This window comes from Antechinus flavipes, chromosome 4 (assembly GCF_016432865.1).
Source record: "Antechinus flavipes isolate AdamAnt ecotype Samford, QLD, Australia chromosome 4, AdamAnt_v2, whole genome shotgun sequence".
In the NCBI taxonomy this organism is placed as follows: Eukaryota; Metazoa; Chordata; class Mammalia; order Dasyuromorphia; family Dasyuridae; genus Antechinus; species Antechinus flavipes.
Window position 1 is genome coordinate 195,707,235 of NC_067401.1, and position 19,520 is coordinate 195,726,754.

The 19,520-nt window shown below is 35.9% G+C and overlaps 1 protein-coding gene across 1 annotated transcript in view; it reads left to right on the top strand.

Moving 5' to 3' along the window:
* The window catches only part of KCTD20 (potassium channel tetramerization domain containing 20), a 77,781-nt gene that overhangs the window by 29,560 nt on the left and 28,701 nt on the right, over positions 1–19,520 (top strand). Inside the window, exon 2 of the mRNA XM_051996653.1 lies at positions 11,269–11,474. Coding sequence (XP_051852613.1) covers positions 11,315–11,474 — 160 coding nt within the window. The 5' untranslated portion in view covers positions 11,269–11,314. The remainder of the gene's footprint in view (positions 1–11,268; positions 11,475–19,520) is intronic.

Sequence of the window (19,520 nt, forward strand, 5' to 3'; positions counted from 1 at the left end):
TGCACTAGTCAGATGCAATTAAGGTTCTGTTTTACGTACCTATCTAGAATATTTGGACAAGTCAGAGAAAGGATATTCAACTAATTTTTTTCCTAGTTTGGCTGAGGCAAAAATAGCCAAAAAATCATGGCCTTTTCAGGGAAATAAAATGCAAATAAGAAGGGGAAAATGGATTTTGATGTCTACAGATTATTTGTATTTCATGCTAAAAATAAATGTACGCTCAGAAATAATTATTTAATATTTTTAGACTTGCAGTGAACATATTCACACAGATTTAGAGGTGAATGTACATATATATGTATATGTGCTGGGAACAATCTTCCCTTATCAGGAAGAAGCCCATCTGGAAATTACCAGATATAAACAATATCCAGACTATCTTATTTGTATAGAGTGATTGTTAGAATAACTCCTTTGTCCATCCCTCAAACCTCTGTGTATTTTTAAACAACCTTCGAGATATTGATTAGCATATATTTAGACAGGTCTGCCTGGTGCATTCAATCTTGCTCCTTGATTTCTCCCACCTTTGGACTCACTGGCACTTCCTCAAATTCTTGGCCCTCCTTCCCTGTTTGAATTTGCACCTTTATACCTGGAAAACCCTCAGAGCTATATTTCCTCTATAAAGGATCTGCTTCTGATAATCTTTGCTAAGTCTTTTCCAGAATGCATTGTGAGGTCATTCCCTTCCCCCTCATAGTGCCTTCCCTCTAAAAGTGTCTTTCTGCTGCTTTTCAGCCAGATCACTGAGGGCTTTTAGTTATGTTAATTCATCTATATGTTTTGCACAATTAGGCCAACTCTAGTTAATTGAGAGGAGGATAGGAATGTTTTAAATTTTAACTGGCCAGATGTTCCAAAATTTTCCCTTTTCAATGTTTGGGGAGTGAAAACAACCCTAGAAAGCCAAAACCGTAATCCTATACTCCAGTGGCCTCTCCCACTCCAATCCCATCCTCTTAGCCAATGCCCACAGATCCAGGGTCCCAGAAAGTGGGGTCCACACCAGAAATGGCAAAACTTGATCTCAATAAGTTTGATCACATAGCCCCCAGTTTTTGCCAAGTGAGCCTTGGAGAAAAACAACCCTAAGAATTCACCAAGGACTCTGCTACTGAATAAAATAATACTTAGAAAGGGGGAGAGGGGAGAGATCCCCTTACTTTCAAATGAAGGAGAAGGCCAGTGGGTTTCAGAGCACCAAATGTTTGCTAGCCTCCAGGTCACAGCACACCTGTGGGTAGGAAAATTATTGGGAAATTCATTTTGATGAGGTGTAAATGATGAGGTGTGAGAATTGGGGTGGGAGATCCCCTCTGGCCAGAGGCACAGGTCCTATATGAAAGAATTCGCAAACCTGAAATCTGTGTGGCAAAAAGGGATTTATTGGCACTGAGAAGCCAGCTGGCTAGGAAAACAGACTTCTTAGTGGACAAGGAATACAGCAAAGTGTGGGTTACACTGAGAAGATATCTTCAACAGTGGGCAAGGTCCTATTTAGGACTTCTGTGAACATTCTGAATTCAGAGTTGTCTTTTATTAGCTGTCTGAGGCTTGGGGCTTCAATTCAAAATTGAATGAGATTCACTCGATGTTGACAATGCCTCGGGCCTAGATCTCCAATTGAAAAGAGATCACTTATTTTGAAGTTTGAGCTACTGGGAGTGGTTTCAGACTAATCTTCAACTTAATAGAGGGGGTGATCATGTCCCTGGCCAAGATTGCCAACTGATTGAGACCATCCAACTGGGCTCCCCAAAGAGTGGGTCTCTGCTAGAGGCCCTGAGACCCAGGAACATCTCTCAGAAGGGGGACAATCCCAGGGCTCACCCCAAAGATCATTTCTTCCCAAAAGATCTCAGTCCACATCAGTTTCTTACTTTTGGCAAGAAGAAGGCCATGGGCTTTGAGCACCAAATGATGAGGTTGAGATAATAGTACCTAGTTTGAAATAACCATGTGACAAATTCACAATAATCATTCTCTTTGCCAAAAGGAAGATTTATTTAGAAGAAGCATTTATAGACAAAATAAAAAATTTGCCACATGAGTGGCAAATATGTAATAGAGTTGGGATAGCATATAGTTAGCAAGGAAGAGACAAATTCCCCTGGGGAACTCACAATTAATCAAGAGAAAGGAAGTACTCTATGAGGCAAGAGAAAGCCATTGATTGGCAAGTTAGACTATTCAGAGCTAGCTAGAGTAAGGAGAAAGGTGCATTAAAGGGAAAACACTATGAGGGAGAGAAAGTGAGCTTAGTCCTGAAAAGGGCTTAGCAAAGATCTTCATAAGCAGGTCTTTTATAGGGAAAATACAACCTTGGGGATTTCCCAGGAGTTAAGGTCTGAACTCAAAAGGGAGGGAGGAAAGGAAATGCCAGGGAGCTCAAAGGTGGGGGAATCAAGGAGCCAGATGGAATGTACCTGGCAGACCAGGTGCCAGAGCTGTGTAAAGTTATGCTAATCAATATCTCAAAGATTGTTTAAAGATGTACAGAGGTTTGAGGGATAGACAAAGGAGTTCTATTTCTATAATCATTCTATACCAACAGGATAGTCTGGGAATTGGTTATATCTGATAGTTGCCAGATGGGCTTCTTCTTGACAGGGAAACATAGTTCACATTGTATGTATGTATAGATTGTATCTCTCTCACATACTCTCTCTATATATATCTATATATGTATATATGTATGTATACACACACATACACACACATTATAGTGTGTGTATAAATAATAAGAATTAAAGATTTACTGCATATAACTTCCCTTTGTGCACTCCATACTCCAATCAGACTGGTCTTGATCTCTCCCTCTCTTCTCTTCTCCCTCTCTCCCACAGCTTCCCTTTCTACCGCTCTATTGCTCTCCCTCTCTTCCTTTCTCTCTCTTTCCCTCTTTTCCTTTCCTCCTGTCCCTCTCTTTCTGTTTCTCCCTCTGTCTCTGTGTGTGTGTCTGTCTCTCACCCTCTGAGTTTGATTCTCTCTTACTTCTCCTTTCTTCTACCCCTATACAATCATCTCTTCCTTTTTTATATTTAAATAAATTTGTATTGATAGCTTTTGTTTTTATGTGGCACTAATTTCCCTATCCTTTTTTTCCCTCCTAAAGAACTATCCTATAAATAAATAAATCTTTAAAAAGAAAAAGAAATAAATCAGCAAAATCAGAGTGTGTATCCCCGCAGTCCCACACTGATGAACCTCCCATGTCTAGAAAGGAGTGAACAGAAGTCTCTTCTCATATATTTTCTTCAGGGCATGCTGTTCCTCATAATTTACTTTTTATTATTTTGTGGTTATTGTTTCCAATTATATTGTTGTTGTACTCATTGTGTATATTGTTTTCTTGGCTCTGCTTACTTCACCACATAAATTCATTTAAGTAATTTCTCCCTCTTTTTTATTGATAATGTTCATCATTTCTTATAGCACAGTAATGTTCCATTACATTCATGTGCCATCATTTGTTTGTCCATTCTCCGATAATGGCAATGACTTTGTTTCCAGTTCTTGGTTAATACAAAAAGTGTAGCTATACATACTTTGGTGCATATGGGGTCTTTTGTTTTATCAATTACTACCTTGGAGCATAGGCCTAGTAATGAAATCTCTAGGTTAAAAAGATTAGATAATTCCATATTGTTTTTCAAAATAGTTATATTGATTCACAGCTACAGCAATGTGTGTGTGCGTACCTATTTTCCCATTTCCACTCCAGCATTGACTATTTTTTGTCATTTTTACCAGTTTGCTGAATGTGAAGTGAAATATTAGGGCTGTTTAGATTTGCATTTATTATGCTATTAATGATTTGGATCGTTCTTTCATGTGATTATTAATGGTTTTAAATTCCTCTTTTGAGAACTCTGTTCATAACCTTTACAATTTATCTAATGAGGAGTGCTTTTTATATGTATATGATTTGTACTGATATAAGTTTTTAAAATTTTTATATATTTATGTGCATATGATTTATATGTTAGTTGCCTATATGATTGAATCCAAATGTTTATCTGAGAAATTTGATAAAACAAAAATTTCCCATTCAAATCAAAATTATCTTCTACTAGATACATTAATTTTGTTTTTACAGAATCTTTTCAATTTTGTATAATCAATAATTATTTAACATTTTCTAATTTCCTCTTTTATTTAGCTAAGAATGTTTCCTAATCATAACTGTGAATATATATATATATAATATATGAATTCTTCTCTTCTAATTTTTTTATGATTTGCTCTTTAATGTTCAGATTGCAAATCTACTTTTTATCTCCACCTCTTAAAATCTTTTCCTTTGAGCCATAGCCTAGGTATGGCTTTACCTCTGAATCTCTTATTTTTAACTTCTTTTCTTCAGTGAGCCCCTCCCTTTTTTTTCCTTTCCCAGCCTCCCCAAGTTAGGGGTGATTTCTCCCTCCTTCAATCTCATACCACTCACATACCAGCTTTCCTCTGCACTTTGGATATTCCATTTTAACAGTATAGATATTTGTTTACATGCCTTATACTTCTCTATGAGCTCTGTCTTTTTGCATGTTTTTTATCTCCAGTATTTAACCTAGCATATTGCACATAGTAAATGTATTTGTTAATATTTATTGAAATATTTATCAATATCTGTTGATTTCAGAGGCCTATAGCTTCCTATGGCAACAAAAAGGAATATATTTTATTGCTGCTTTTAAGGGATTAAAAATCTATTTCAGACAATAAAAATACCTCACAGGAAATACAAGAGAATAGCTGAGACAGATATAATATAGTACTAGCAATGGCAGGTTTAGAACATGAAAGAGATGGGTTGGGGAGAGAGTAGGAGTCTAGGGTTTTTGTTAAGCAAATGGAGGATAGGGTGGTGAAAATAATGTCTTTGATGATTTTGAGGACTGTTACTATGGAGAAAGAACAATGAAGACAGCTGGAGCTGGGGAGCTGAAGGAACTTAAGAAAGAACTGAAAGGTGGGGCTGACTACAAGTGGTTGAGCATAAAAATATCCACAAATTGACACAACCCTTTGTCTAGCTTAGCATTCTGTAACTTCCCTAGTGAAGACTCAACCTTGGATCTTGCTTTATTGTTAGTGAGTCATGTCTGACTCTTCATGATCTTTTTTGGAGCTTTTTGGGGGTTTTCTTGTCAAAGATACTTGAGTAGTTTGCTGTTTTCTTCTCCAGATCATTTTATAGAAGAGGAACTAAAGCAAAGAGGGTTAAGTCACTTGCCAAGGGTCACACAGCTAATCAGAGTCTGAGGCTAGATTTGAACTCATGGAGATTGAATCTTCTTGACTCCAAAACCAGCACTGTGCCTCCTGGAGCTGTTGGAGTTTGGTTCTAGCTACCAGATCCCTACCTTACAGACCTAGCAATAGCTTTTGTGCTTTAGAACCTCCTTCCTGCTCTCTCCGTCTTTCAGCTACATGATTCATCAATTAACTGGCTCTTCTTGGTTTTATTCACAATTCCGATGCCTGCTTACTTGTAGCTCAAACATGTTTCTTCACTCTCTGCTTGTTGGCTAGAACCGTGAACCTGGGATAAGAATACAGAATTGAGGGGGAAGGAGAAAAAGTCAGGAATCATGTAAAAAACAGTTGGAGGGAAACTTAGAGAGGGAATGTGAAAGGAGATTCTATTAAATCCTGTGGATTTTACCATCTTTTCTATGGAATCAAGATTAGTCATTGAAGTTACTTCTAGGTTCAATTGCTTTGTAGTAATTTTAAAGTCTCCATTTATTTTTTTCTTGATTCCATCTTATTTGTTCTGCATCACTTCATACAAATCTTCCCATGTTTCTCTGGATTCCATGTTTGTCATTTTTTAAATGTTATAATAATTTTCCCTTACAAATGTAAGAGAAATGCAAGTTTGTTCTGGCATTGCCTGATCAATAGACATACACATCATTTTTGTTTTCTTTGTTCTGGCATTGCCTGATCAATAGACATACACATCATTTTTGTTTTCTTTCTTCCTTCCTTTTTTCTTCTTTCCCTGTTTTCTTCTTTCTCTTCCTTCCTTCCTTCCTTCCTTCCTTCCTTTCCTTCCTTCCTTCCTTCCTTCCTTCCTTCCTTCCTTCCTTCCTTCCTTCCTTCCTTTCCTTCCTTCCTTTTTCTTCCTTCCTTCCTTCCTTCCTTCCTTCCTTCTTTCCTTCCTTCCTTCCTTTCCTTCCTTCCTTCCTTCCCTCCCTCCCTTCCTTCCTTCCTTCCTTCCTTCCTTCCTTCTTCCTCCTTCCTTCCTTCTTCCTTCCTTTCCTTCCTTCCTTCCTTCCTTCCTTCCTTCCTTCCTTCCTTTCGTTCCTTCCTTCTTTCCTTCCTTCCTTCCTTCCTTCTTTCTTCCTTTCCTTCTTTCCCTCCTTTTCTTTCTCCCTCCCTTACTCCTTATCTCTTTCTTCCTTTTTTCTCTTGTGCCATAGAAGATCAGAGATATAGAGATAAAGGAGACTTAAAAGGTCATCTAGCCCGATTCTTTCATTTTACATTTCAGAAACTGGATTCTGGGTTAAGTGACATGTCCAAGTTTATACAGATACAAAATATCAAAGGTAGGATATAAGCTCAAGTTCTCTGACTTTGAGTCAGTGTTCTTTCCATTGTACATTTCTGCTACTAATGTTTCATCATATGGGACTTCTCTTTCTGCTATTGACCTCCTTGCCCAGAATAAAGGTCACTGGGTAAATAGTGTAGTTACTTTTCTAGTATTTCTAGTATTGGTGGGACAAAGTCGTGGTTCCACTAATTATGTTTTCATGTGCCTGCTTTCTCATAGCTCCTCAAATATTAACTGTTAATGTCATTTACCATTTTTGCTAATTTGATGGATGTTAGATAAAGCATCAAGATTATTTTAATTTCCAACCAGCAACACTTCCCTTGTCCCTCAACAGTTTTGGTATTTATAATCAGGACATAATTTAGATTTCAATAGTGACTTACTATCTGTATGACTGTGGACAAGTTGTGTAAGCTCTGTCTGCCTCAGTTTTCTTGTCTTTAAAATAGAAATAATAATAGCTTCTACCTCTTGGGGTTGTCCTGAAGATAAGAAGAGATTATGTTCCTAAAAAGTTTTGCAAAACCTAAAAGCACGAGGCATTAATATTAATAGCAATAATAATAATAATCACTCTCCTTGGTTTTTTCAGTCTCTGGTCAAGGCTGACATGAGACATAACGCAGTTGTGTGATGAGTATAGATCTTTAACCACTGTTACACTAAAGAAAACACAAAAACAAATCTCACTTGTTTCTTGCTCAAGTGTTGGAGGTAAAGTAAAATGTAATTTCACCTACCTTTCATCAGAGAAGTGATGAATTGAAAATGCTTGAACATATATCCTTCAGAATGTATTTTCAAGACTCCTCTATTGGTATAGCCTAGGATAGTTTAGATGATCATCAGTAACTGATCAAGAACTTGGTAATTTTCACTTTGTATTAAGGGCCTTCTTGCATTAGTCATGAATTTACCATATGAAAAGTTTCTAATAATAATAATTATTATTATATATTAAATATTGATCCTAATATGGCACTTCTTTATTTTGGACTCCACTAATTTGAAATTTATGAAAATTCAGAAGTGTTAAGGGTGGGCCTGCAGCTGCTATTCCCTTAGTTCATATTTGATGTTGGGACAAAATGAAGGATTCCTAGATCATTAAACAGTTAACAAAGGAGATTAACTTTGGTCTAATATAGAAAGGATAAGCAACAATTATACTATGATATTTAGTATCTTATAGACCCAGGCCCAATTCTCTCTATTTGGAAATGTGTCTGAACAGCAGGACAGAATATTATGGTCAGATCCAGAATATGTCTCAGATCCAACTTTTTCAGACATTGGGGAGGCTTTTACTCTCCATGGTGGGATGTTTTATGCCTTTAGCTGATCTAGAAATCACTTCAGGACAACCAGAGGCTACCAAGAATCTACCTCAAAGGAAGCAGATCCCAAGGAAAGATTGTTTTTGCCTTTGAGTAATCTACAGGAGGAGAAAGGAGGCAGCAGGAGGCATGTGACGTGGCTAGCATGGAACTATCCCAGGTGGAGTGCCAAGACTAGCTTTGGACTCTGTCCTGATCATAAATGGCAAAATAACCACATCTTGGTGAGGAAGCCCCTGGGAGCTAATACAGGGGAAGAACTGATAGGAACTTGCAAGATTCCTGAGGAAGATCCTCAGAAGTGTGGAGGGAGTAATTATGGTAAAGCTCTCACTCTTTAGCCCCACTAGGATTCAAAATTGAAAGATGTCAGAGAGTGAGGTATCAGAATGAGTGGATAATAGGGCAACCCAGCCACATAATGGAAACAATTCATATTTCTCAGAATCAGGTAGAAACATTTCCTACTTCTGTTGGAGAAGGTTTTGAATAGCTCACTTGAGAGAGGTACATTTTTAATGTGTCACCTGACCCTTTTTCTTCTTACATAAGTGTGTGATTGCATTGCTCTATAAGTCACTGCACTCACCAAGTTGATCAATTGACAAATAATTATTAAGCATCTAATTAATATGTGTTAAGGGTAGATGTTGGGTGGTACAGTGGATAGAGGGCCTGTCCTGGAATTAGAAAGGCTTATCTTCATGAGCTTTAATCCAGCCTTTGACATTTAGTGTGATCCTGGGCAAGACACTTTCCTCTGTTTGCCTTAGTTTCCTCTTGTGTAAAATGAGCTCGAGAAGGAAATGGCAAACCACTCCAGTAATTTTGCCAAGAAAACTTCACACAACTGAAACAGCTGAACAACAAAATGTGCCAGCCACTGTGGGGAAGGGAATAAGCATTTAGTAAATATCTGCTATGTGCCAGGTACTGTGCTAAGTGGTTTGCAGATCTCAGTAGACCCTCTTTTCACTAAAAAGAAAAGGGTTTGCTAACAGAGTTAGTAATATGAACATTTTTTTAAGAATACTTAAAATTGCTTTTGGAAAGTGTTTTCAAGTATTCTTAAATATAGTTCTTGTTCCATTTTTAGCATGAGGAATTTTTAACTCTTAAATTTTAGTAATTCAAGTCATAAATGGTTTAGGAAAAACATTTTTTTCATCTACATCTTGTAACCCTAATCTTCTATTTTCGGGCCAGAAATAATTCTGTTTTGAGAGAATAATATTTAATAAGTGATCCTATAGCTACCACATTAAAAATAAAAAATAGATTAAAAGATACTTGTAAGGCATACTAGCTTTCATGGCTTGAAAAATTTGAACTTGAAAGATTGATCTTGAAGTACTGTGATTTGAATTTAAATCCCTCCTATGCCATTTTCTACCAATATGATATTAACCTTCCTTTAATGGTCCTGAGTCTAATAAGCTCCCTTACTTTTAAGGTGATATTGACTACCCATGAACAATTGATTTTTTTTTTCTTATTGTTTAGCTCTGACTTTATTTATGAGAAAAGTGTTTTGTGATTGTGTTCATACAATTCCTGGGTTTGTCTTAGCAGGTAGATTTCCAAGTATTTTCTTACCTTTAAGATGAAGGATGTTGGATGAATTCACTTGATATATACCTTTCAGCTTTAGATATATGATCCTGTGTTCCTTCCTCCCTTTTTCTTTTCACTCTTCCCAAACAACAATACTTCCCTACCTACTAATGATATCTAGAGTTGGAAACTAAGATAAGAATATTTGTGCTTTCTTGAAAAGATTGAAAATTATACTATCTGTTGGGGGAAGCAGGGAGAGGAGAAAAGGTGGAAATAAGAATAAGCCTATTCAACTTAACATAAATTCCTAACTTTCATGTAAAGTATTTTCTGACATTAAAAAATGTGTGCATTTTTAAAATTTAATTTTAAAAAGTTTCCTTTATTATGTACTATTTTTTGTGTGTCTTAAATGGCTTCCTTCCTTTTCTGCCCTTAGACTTAGCTTTGCTGAAATATCACAAGAACATATAGATATCTTCATCTCATGTTGGGATGCTAGAACTTATTCTCCACTTGTACTATAATGCTTTGTACCTAGTATATGCTCAATAAATGTTTGTTGAGGGTTATTAAGGACATGTGTGTCCTTTGTGTGTCCATTAAGCTCTATATAAATATGATTCACACATTTGCAAAATATTCCTTAATTTTACTCAACATATCCAAAATGGGACTCATCATTTTCTTCCCCAAAGTTCCATCTCTACTCACTAATTTCTTTTAGAACACCACTATCTTCCCAATCAAAGCCTTACCCATTTTTTTTTTCGTCTACACAAAACTTCTTTCCAGTCACAGCCCTCATTATCATTTGCTTAGACTAATGGGATTTCTTTCTTCTATACGCTCATCTCCACAGTGGCCAAATTAATTTTCCTAAGACATTTGCCCTGCTCAAAAATAGTTTGTGGTTTTCTATTTCCCCTACAATAAAATACAAATTCCTTCAAGCTTCCTCTTCTCTATATCTCAGGATGCTTGGCTTTCTTTTAAGATTCAATTCAGAGACTGTCTCTTGTGTGAAGCTTTCCTGATTCTTCTCAGTTTTTAGTATCCTCTCTTTTCTGACAATACTTTGCATTTACTTATCTGTGTATGATCTATCTCATCTCATCAATATAACTTAATTTTTCTGAGAGCAGATATGCTGACCTGAACTTATGTCTGGAGTGGGGGAATATTATATTGAAAAAAATAATTGCCTTAATATTCTCAAATGGTTTAAACATCTTAGTGTCAATGTGGAACCATTTGGATTATTTATGTGAAAATTGTTTGTAAAGGTGCTAAAAAAGAAAAAAGGCAATAGCACTTCAAGATTTACAAAGTACTTTCTAAATATTGTCTAATTTCATCCTCACAATCATCACCAGAAGGGTTACTGCTATTGTGAGTGTTTTTATTATCCTATTTTACAGATGAGGAGATCTGGTCAAGTCTGAGCTAGGATTTGAACTAAGGTCTTCCTAATTGCAGAGTCTAGTTCTCTGTCAACTGAGCAACCTTGGTGCCAGGAAGTTGGTAGACTTATTAGCCATATTTATATAGACATAGAGCTTTTACAAAACCCTTTAGTCGTGTGTAAATTAATGTACAATTTAATTCCTCATTCCTGGGTAGTATGAAGCATGTGGACATCAACAACTTTGCTGTAATAAGATCACCAAAATGTCAAATCAATGGAAAATACTTCTCTTGCATAAACATGAGTTTTTAGGTATATGAGGTCATATTTTATGCACCACGGGAAGCTATGAATCATATGAGTTCTAAATCATTCAATCTTTTGTCTTCTAGGATTTTTTCCTGGTCAAGTGGGAAACTCAAGTTACAGAGTTCAAGGATGAACATTCATCGATCCAGTGAAGGTGACAGAACAATACGCCAGGAATCTAGCTACTTAGTGGAAAATATCCCAGGTTCATCCCAAGAAAAAGAAGAGAATTGTTTAACATCATCCTGCTTACAAAATCCTAACCTCTCCGTGTGTCCCAGGAATGATGGTATGGTAGCAAGACTTTAATTATTTTAGTTCTGGGTGCTCTCTGGCATTTGATGAGGTGTCAAGAAAGGCTTTTTAACTTGTGGTCATGCTAGCTGGTGAGAGTACAGAATTATGACAATTCTCCATAAAGTTTTGTCTAAACAAATATCTAAAAGATACAATTAGCTGAGGCACAAGTGATTTTTCCCCCTACTTGTTTTATATATTCCTCTGTTAGAGTTCTAAGGCCCATTATGCTTGTGTAAATTTGTACCCAGGCAAAAGAAATAACTGTAACCTATTTTCTAAAATCAGTATACCTCATAGAAAGACTAGGTGTAAATGATGGGAACTCTAAACCAGCTTGTGACCTAAACCAGCTTATTCTCAGGAATTCCTGGAATGATCCCATCCTGTTCCTATAATCATATAATCGGGTCAGTTCTTCCAGACTGTCCTGTTTGCATAGAATGACGTGAAGCTGGAGTCTATTTCATCCATCCAACTTTTCTTCAAACTCTGAGACTCTTGCTTAACATATTTGAGACAACTTTGATGGGAACTCAGTGCTCCTACCCCTCTCCCCAACTGTCTTTCAGACAGTCTCAATCTCTCAATATACATTCTTGTCACTCCCTAGATCAGGCCTTTATTTCCTTGTCCTTCTTTAGCTTTAAAAGTCATGTCTCCCAAAAGCAAGTTGTTAATCACCTGACTCTGCCTTGCTTAGTCATGGTTGATTAAGTCCATGAGCTATTTCCCGTAAATAAATATCAGATCTCTATTACCTGTGATGGATTTTTATGTCATAGTTGTTCCATGTCCCTAATCAGTATGGTCTCCCAGATTTATTTCATATTATCACTTCTGTTGCTTTTATTTTCACTTCATTGAGATTATATGGGACTCATCAGAAGGAAAGCTTTGACCTGTAGGCCTATGCCAACCTGTTTTCCTAATCATTATCTATTCTGCCTGTCTGAAGACCAGAGAGATCAAAATAATTTTCATAGTAAGTCTTAGTTCTCTCGCATTGAACCAGTTTATATTGATTTTATTAGTGGGGGATGAGGGAAGGGGATGGGAGAGAGCGTAGACTCAAGTTTTATAAAGTCCAAGGTTAAGTTAGTAAGTTTTGCCATTATTTCAGATCCTTTGGAATGATTAACTAATTAAGTTGGGTTTTGTTTTGTTTTGTTTTTGCAATATTTGGCCTGGTTTGTGCAGTTCACCCAGTTATTTTTGGGTGCAAATAAGTGGTCTCTTTCAACCCAGAGTTTATAGGAAAGGAATTCCTAACTATAATCTGAACACAGCTTCCTTTTATTCCAAGATGTATGAGCAAAGACTTATTCATTCACTCATTTAAAATTCAGCAAACATTTATTGAGTATCCTCCACATATAAGATGTGTTGCTAGGCATTTAGTTTACAAAGACAAAAAAAGGGGGAAGGACAGCCCTGGCCACAAAGTTATTATATTCTACATATAATATCAGGTCAATGTATCAACTATTTATTAAAGTGCCATTATTTTCAAAACCTTGTGTTAGCTGCTAGAGATCCAAAGACAAAATGAAAAGCAGTTCATTCCTTTAAGGCGTTTATAGTGGTTGGGAGTTACCTGAGACTTAAGTCATTTTGATATGATTTCATTTTGTTATACATGATTCAAACACCAGGCTTTCAAGAGATGAAACCAGATTTAAGTTGTTTTCTCCAACTTTAGTTGCTTCTCTGTCAATTGAGTTTTTGATTTCCTGCCATGAACATGTGTGGGACAGCAACCCTTACCCAAATTAAAATCAAATATTCTCAAGGTAAAAACCAAAAAGGAATTTATTACAATCTCTTGCAAGAAAGGGCAACTCTCAACAGAAAGAGTGTCAATAGAGGAGTGCAAAACACAAAGTACAAACACAAGATTATATGGACCCTAACCAGAAACCTTCATCCCACCCTCACCCCGCTTTTTCTCCCATTGTCTGAGGGAGTCCAGACTAATACTCTAAATGGGAAATATATCCCCAAAACAAAAGAATACTAGTAAATAGCAAACTCTTTACCCATTAAATGGTTAAATGCTAATTAAGAGGTCTGAAGGGAGGAGAGGAAAATGAAGACCTACAACTTTTCGTTATATCTCAACTTGTTATTGCAAAGTCTGAAGTCACAATTAGAGCATAGATCAAGGCCACATTCTTATGAGAGGTCTTCACTCAATGTATTCCATTCAGACACATTTCATAACTCTTATTCTGTGTTTTTAAGAATGGATATTACTCTAAGGATATATGCAAATAATGTAGATCTTAAAAAGGACAATATCTTATTAAAGATATTGCATCAGTTTTTAGTATGGACAAGTCAAGTCTTTTAAGGATCATTCAAGGCTTCATATAACATAGCGCTCAAGAATAAAAGAAAGAACAATTCAGAATTTCAAATGATGCCAAGAATTGACAAGCTATTGCTAAACAACCTAATTAATGCCTAGAAAATAAGCAAAAACCTTTAAAGGGACCTGGCTGCAACCTGGGATTGTTATTGATTCTTCTCCTCTTGAAGTTTGAACAGTGATGAAAAGCTCAGTTTAAAAAAAAAAAAAACAATTACCAACTATTGGTATACATAAAGGGGGAAAATGCTTTTCATGGTCATTACAATACAAAGACTGCAGTAATGAAGATTGGGAAAAGATACTTTTTACTAATGAAACTCACCTAATTCAAGGCAATATCAAAATTGTTATCAGAAGTCCAAGTTGAATCTCTTCACCAGATCACAATGCAAAATATTTATCCCAGAATTCTTTTAGAGATATTATTTTTACCTCCAGAAAACCTACAAGTCAGCTCCCCATTGAGAGAATGATGAACTCAGTTAAATATATTGATATAAGGAGAAATAGAATTGTTCCAGAATTACAAATATTCTAAAATGGAGGTGGAATACTACCATGTAAACTTGAACTATTCCACATATCTCAATAGGTTAAGAAATTTTTCTAAGAGATGAAGAAAAACATACTTCAGATTGCCTGGGAATTCATCTAATTTCAATTCCATGGAAAACCTATGGGCTATACTTGAAAAAATTAACTGTTTGCTTAAGATATTCTCAGTAGCCAATATTATGTGTTGTTTTATGTGAAAAGTAAAGAATTTGTGTCAAAATCTTGTAAATTCTGTGCTAAATCACATAAAATAAATGATTTCAGCAAAAAAAGAAGACATTGCATATTAAAAGGTTTTTTTTAAAGATTTAAAAAGTTGTGAAGTTTATTATATGTTTAAATTGTATAAAATCAGTTATCTTATTTTTGTCCCAAGTAGTCTGTGTATGAATGTTATTCTGCTGAAGTAATACAACATATAAACAGACAAATCTATACATGCTAATCTAAGGACAAAAAAAAGCATTGACAACTGAGGAGAAGGGGGTTCTCAAAAAAGCTATTGGAGGTGACCCATGAACTGAATGTCTAGGGATTTTAAGAGACAAAAATGAAGAGGACATATAATCCAGTTTCCCTGTGAAGGTGGGAAATCGAACGTTCATTTTAGGGAATAGCTGTTAGGCCTATTTGACTAGACTATTAAAGGCCTGAATGGCCTATTGAAAGAAAGTTCTGAGCAAGATTATGAAGGATGTTCAATGCCAAGTTGAAGAGTTTATATTTTATCCTAGAGGAGACTCCAAAAGGCAATATGACCAGACTTGAATTTTTGGAAGATTATTTTGGCAGCTATGTGGAAGATGAGTTAGAGAGAATAGAGACTGGAAGCCAAGCATCCAATTAGAAACCAATTAGAAACCATATGAAAAAATGCTGTAAATCACTAATAATTAGAGAAATTCAAATTAAAGCAACTCGTTGTTCCGTCTCCCACCCATTAGTTTGTCAAAAATGTACAAAGAGGAAAATAACAATTATTGGGAGAAGCTAGTATATTGTTGGTAGACTTGTAAATTGATCCAGTTATTCTGGAAAGCAATTTGGAACTGTTTCCAGAAAGTTACCAAACTATGTATATCTTTAGACCCAGTTATACCATTGTTAGGTCTATTCCTCAAAAGACTAAAAAATTTTAAAAGATAATAATAAAGGAAAAGGACCTAAAAACGAAAAACATTTATAGTAGCTAGATGAATGTGAAACTGAAAAATTGTCCTGTTGAGGGATGGCTAAATAAATTATGGTATATAAATGAACTGGAATTGGCAAATGGCAAATGGCAAAATGATCAGTTTCACAAGAAACATGGAAGACTTCTGTGAACTAATTCAGAGAGAAGTGAGCAGAATCAGGAGAACATTTTATATAAATACATTATTGAGAAAATCAACTTTGCAAGACTTTAGAACTCTGATCCACACAATGATAAAATCACAAGTCTAAAAGGATGAAGATAAAACATACACCATTCCACTCCTGCTATGGAGGTGATTAACCTAACATATAGAACAAATCATGTATTTTTCAGACAAGGCCTGTATGGGAATTTGCTTTGCTAGACTACACATATTTTATTAAGAGTTTTATTGTTCAGATTAAAAAAAAATTTTTTTGACTGAGTGATAGGAGGCAGGGGATGATAGTGAGAGAGACAGATTAATTTTTAAAAAATTAAGTAAAGGAGCCAAAAAGGTGGGGGAGGGGGAACTTGATTCAGAGTTTGATTCTCACCAACAAGTAAAAGATCAATTGCTGTGGGAACAAGAATGACTTCAGAAGGCTGAGAATGATACATCACTCCATCATCAGCTTTCATTCTGTCTGGTCCATTTTCCTGAGAATCTTTCTCTCCTCATTACACTCTCTGGATTCCTTCCAGACTCAGCTAAACTTGAAATTATGCAAAAGGTCTTTCCTGTTTCTTCCGGTTGCTCTTTCTTCCTCCCTTAGGTTATTTTGTATCTATTTTGTAAGCATCTTGAATATTCCTATTTATGTACATGTTGTCTGTCCCCATTAGAATGTAAGCTTCTTGAAGGCAGAAACTAATTTTTTTTTTACTTTATAAGTCCAGCACTTATTATAGTGCCTTACATAGAATAAGTGGTTAATAAATACTTTTTGATTGATTTGTTATATGAGTAGAAAGTGACAGGTGTGAGGTATGTGTGGAAGAAGAGTTGAAAGGATTTAGCAAATGGCTGGATATATGGGGAAGAGGGGTAAGGGAGAAAGAATCATTGAGGATGACTCTAAGGTTGTAAACTTGGCTGACTAGTAGTGTCTTGGTGACTTCAATCAGATTACAAACATTTGGAGGAGGAATTAGTTTAGATGAAAAAGATAATTAATTCTGTTTTGAATTTGTTAAGTTTAAGGTGTCAGTGGGACATCAATTTCAGATTTCCAGTTGATAATGTGGGACTGGAGATCAGGAGACAGACTAAGACTGAATATTTAGATTTTAATCATCTGGGGAGAAGTAAACATCTAACCGTGGGAGCTGATGAGATAACCAACTGAGAAAGTACAGAGAAAAGGGAGATGAGATCTCAAGATGGACAGGCTTTAGAATTAGAGGGCAGGAAGTAGATGATTCAATAAAAGAGATTGTGTTGGAGCAGACAGACAGGTAGAACATGTATTTAGATAAGCAAATAGAAGATAATTTGGAGATAAGACATTAATTATAGAAGGAATGGGAAATGGTTTCACACCTGACTTTAAAGGGAATGGAAAATTCTATAGGTGCCTGAGTGTTGACTGTATTAGCTGAGAGGAGATGAATGCAAGGGTGGAGAAGGGAATTATGTGCGTTCCAAATACAAGGAAGTTTGTATAAATGCAAGGAAGTAGGAAATAGAATACTGACTTAGGAAGCCAGTTTGGCTAGAGTGTTGAGGATATAAAAGGAAGTAATATGAGATACCTTTGGAAAGTTAGGTTGGAGTCAGAGGATGAGACTCAAAATACTAGGCTGAAGAATTTAGATTTTGTCATAGAGGCAATGGGAAGAAACTGAAAGCTTTTGAACAAGGGAGTGATATGATATTTTGCCAGTTATCTGGAGGAAGAGTTTTAGAGGGGAGAAACTAGAAGCAAGGAGATCAATTAAGAAGCTATTAACAGTAGTTTGGCTGTTGGTAATCAGGGCCTGAACAAAAGTAGAGACTGTATGAGTAGAGAGAAGGGAATGACTGAATGTAGAGGGAATGAAGAATAAGGAAGAGTCAAGTGTGAGTCCAATGCACCTGGACTGGTGGGAGGATGACAGTGTCCTTAACTAAAAATGTATGAGAGAAGGAGGGACAGGTTTAGGTAGAAAGAAAATGAGTTCTGTTTTGGGCATGTTGAGTGTGAACTGCTGATAAGATATTTGAATCTTCATTGAAGAAATGAAGATTATTTGAAGAATAAGACTAAATTTTAGGGGAAATATATTAGGTTTGTTTACATATGTAGATTTGGCAGTTATTTCTGTGGAGATGATAATTGAAGCAGAGGAAGTAAAGAGGTCACCCAGGGAGAATGTGAAAAGTGAGAAGTGAGTCCAAGACACATCCATAAGTGGCAAGTAATGGTAAATCAATGAAACAGACTGAAAGAAATTCGAGAGAGGAAAGTATTTCTAGAAGGAGGGAATAGTGTGCCAAAAGCTTCTCAGAGGTCACAGAGGGTAAGGACTGAAAAAAGATCATCAAGGATTAGAGCCATGGTAACAATCATGAAAAATGAAAGTTCCTTTTATTTTGTAGATCTCAGAGTATAAGGAAAGTCAAAATGGTGATTTCCCTGCCTTTCTCTGCTTTTGGAAATCTGATAGCTTATAATATATTAGGGATTCAAAGAGATCTTAAAGAAGGGAAAGGGATCCACATGTGCAAAAATGTTTGTGGCAGCCCTTTTTTGTAATAGCTAGAAACTGGAAATTGAATGGATGCCCATCAACTGGAGAATAGCTGAATAAATTGTGGTATATGAATGTTATGGAATATTATTGTTCTGTAAGAAATGACCAGCAGCATGATTTCAGAAAGGCCTGGAGAGACTTACATGAATTGATGCTGAGTGAAATGAGCAGGACCAGGAGATCATTATACATGGCAACAAGATTATACAATGATCAATTCTGATGGATGTGGTTCTCTTCAATAATGAAATGATTCAAACCAGTTCTAATTGTTCAGTACTAAAGAGAATCAGCTATACCCAGAGAGAGAACTATGGGAAATGAGTGTAGACCACAACATAGCATTTCCACTCTTTTTGTTGTTTGCATTTTTGTTTTCTTTCTCAGATTTTTTTTTCTTTATAGATCCAATTTTTCTTGTGCAGCAAGATAACTGTATAAATATGTATACATATAAAGTATATGTTATATATACATATATGTGTATGTATAAATACATATAAAGTATATGTTAAATATGCTTAAACATATTTAATGTGTTTTGGACAACCTACCATCTAGAGGAAGGGGAAAAAGTGGGAAGAAGGGGAAAAGTTGGAACAGAAGGTTTTGCAGAAGTCAGTGTTGAAAATTTACCCATGCATATGTTTTGTAAAAAACAAAACATAATAATTAAAATTTATAATAATATATTAGGGATTGTTCCAAGAATGAATGGGAATCTCTCTGAGATTCCTTCTGATCCTGAGATTCTATGATCCTATGATTTGGCAATTAAAATATCATTGATAGATCATAGAGGGCAAATAACAAAACTGAAACAGTTCTTACTCTCAGCAAGCTTGCTGTCTAATTCTATCTATCCTCCACCCTAATTTTAGCATCTGTATCAACTACAGAGACATTGGTATTTGTGGAAAAGAAGAATAGCATTGTCTGCACTCACAGTAACAACTAATTCCTTGAGTTATTTGGTATTCATGACACTGAGATAGCTAGGTAGCACAGTGGATAGAAGTACTTCACCCCATTTGCCTCAGTTTCCTCATCTGTAAAGCTGGGGAAGGAAATGTTGAGCCATTGCAGCATCTTTGCCATAATTTTAAAAGGGGTCACAGAGTCAGACACAACAATGGTAAACCATGACATCTTCCTGCTCCTCCCAGACCTTCTGGATCATCTGGATCACCTAGGAT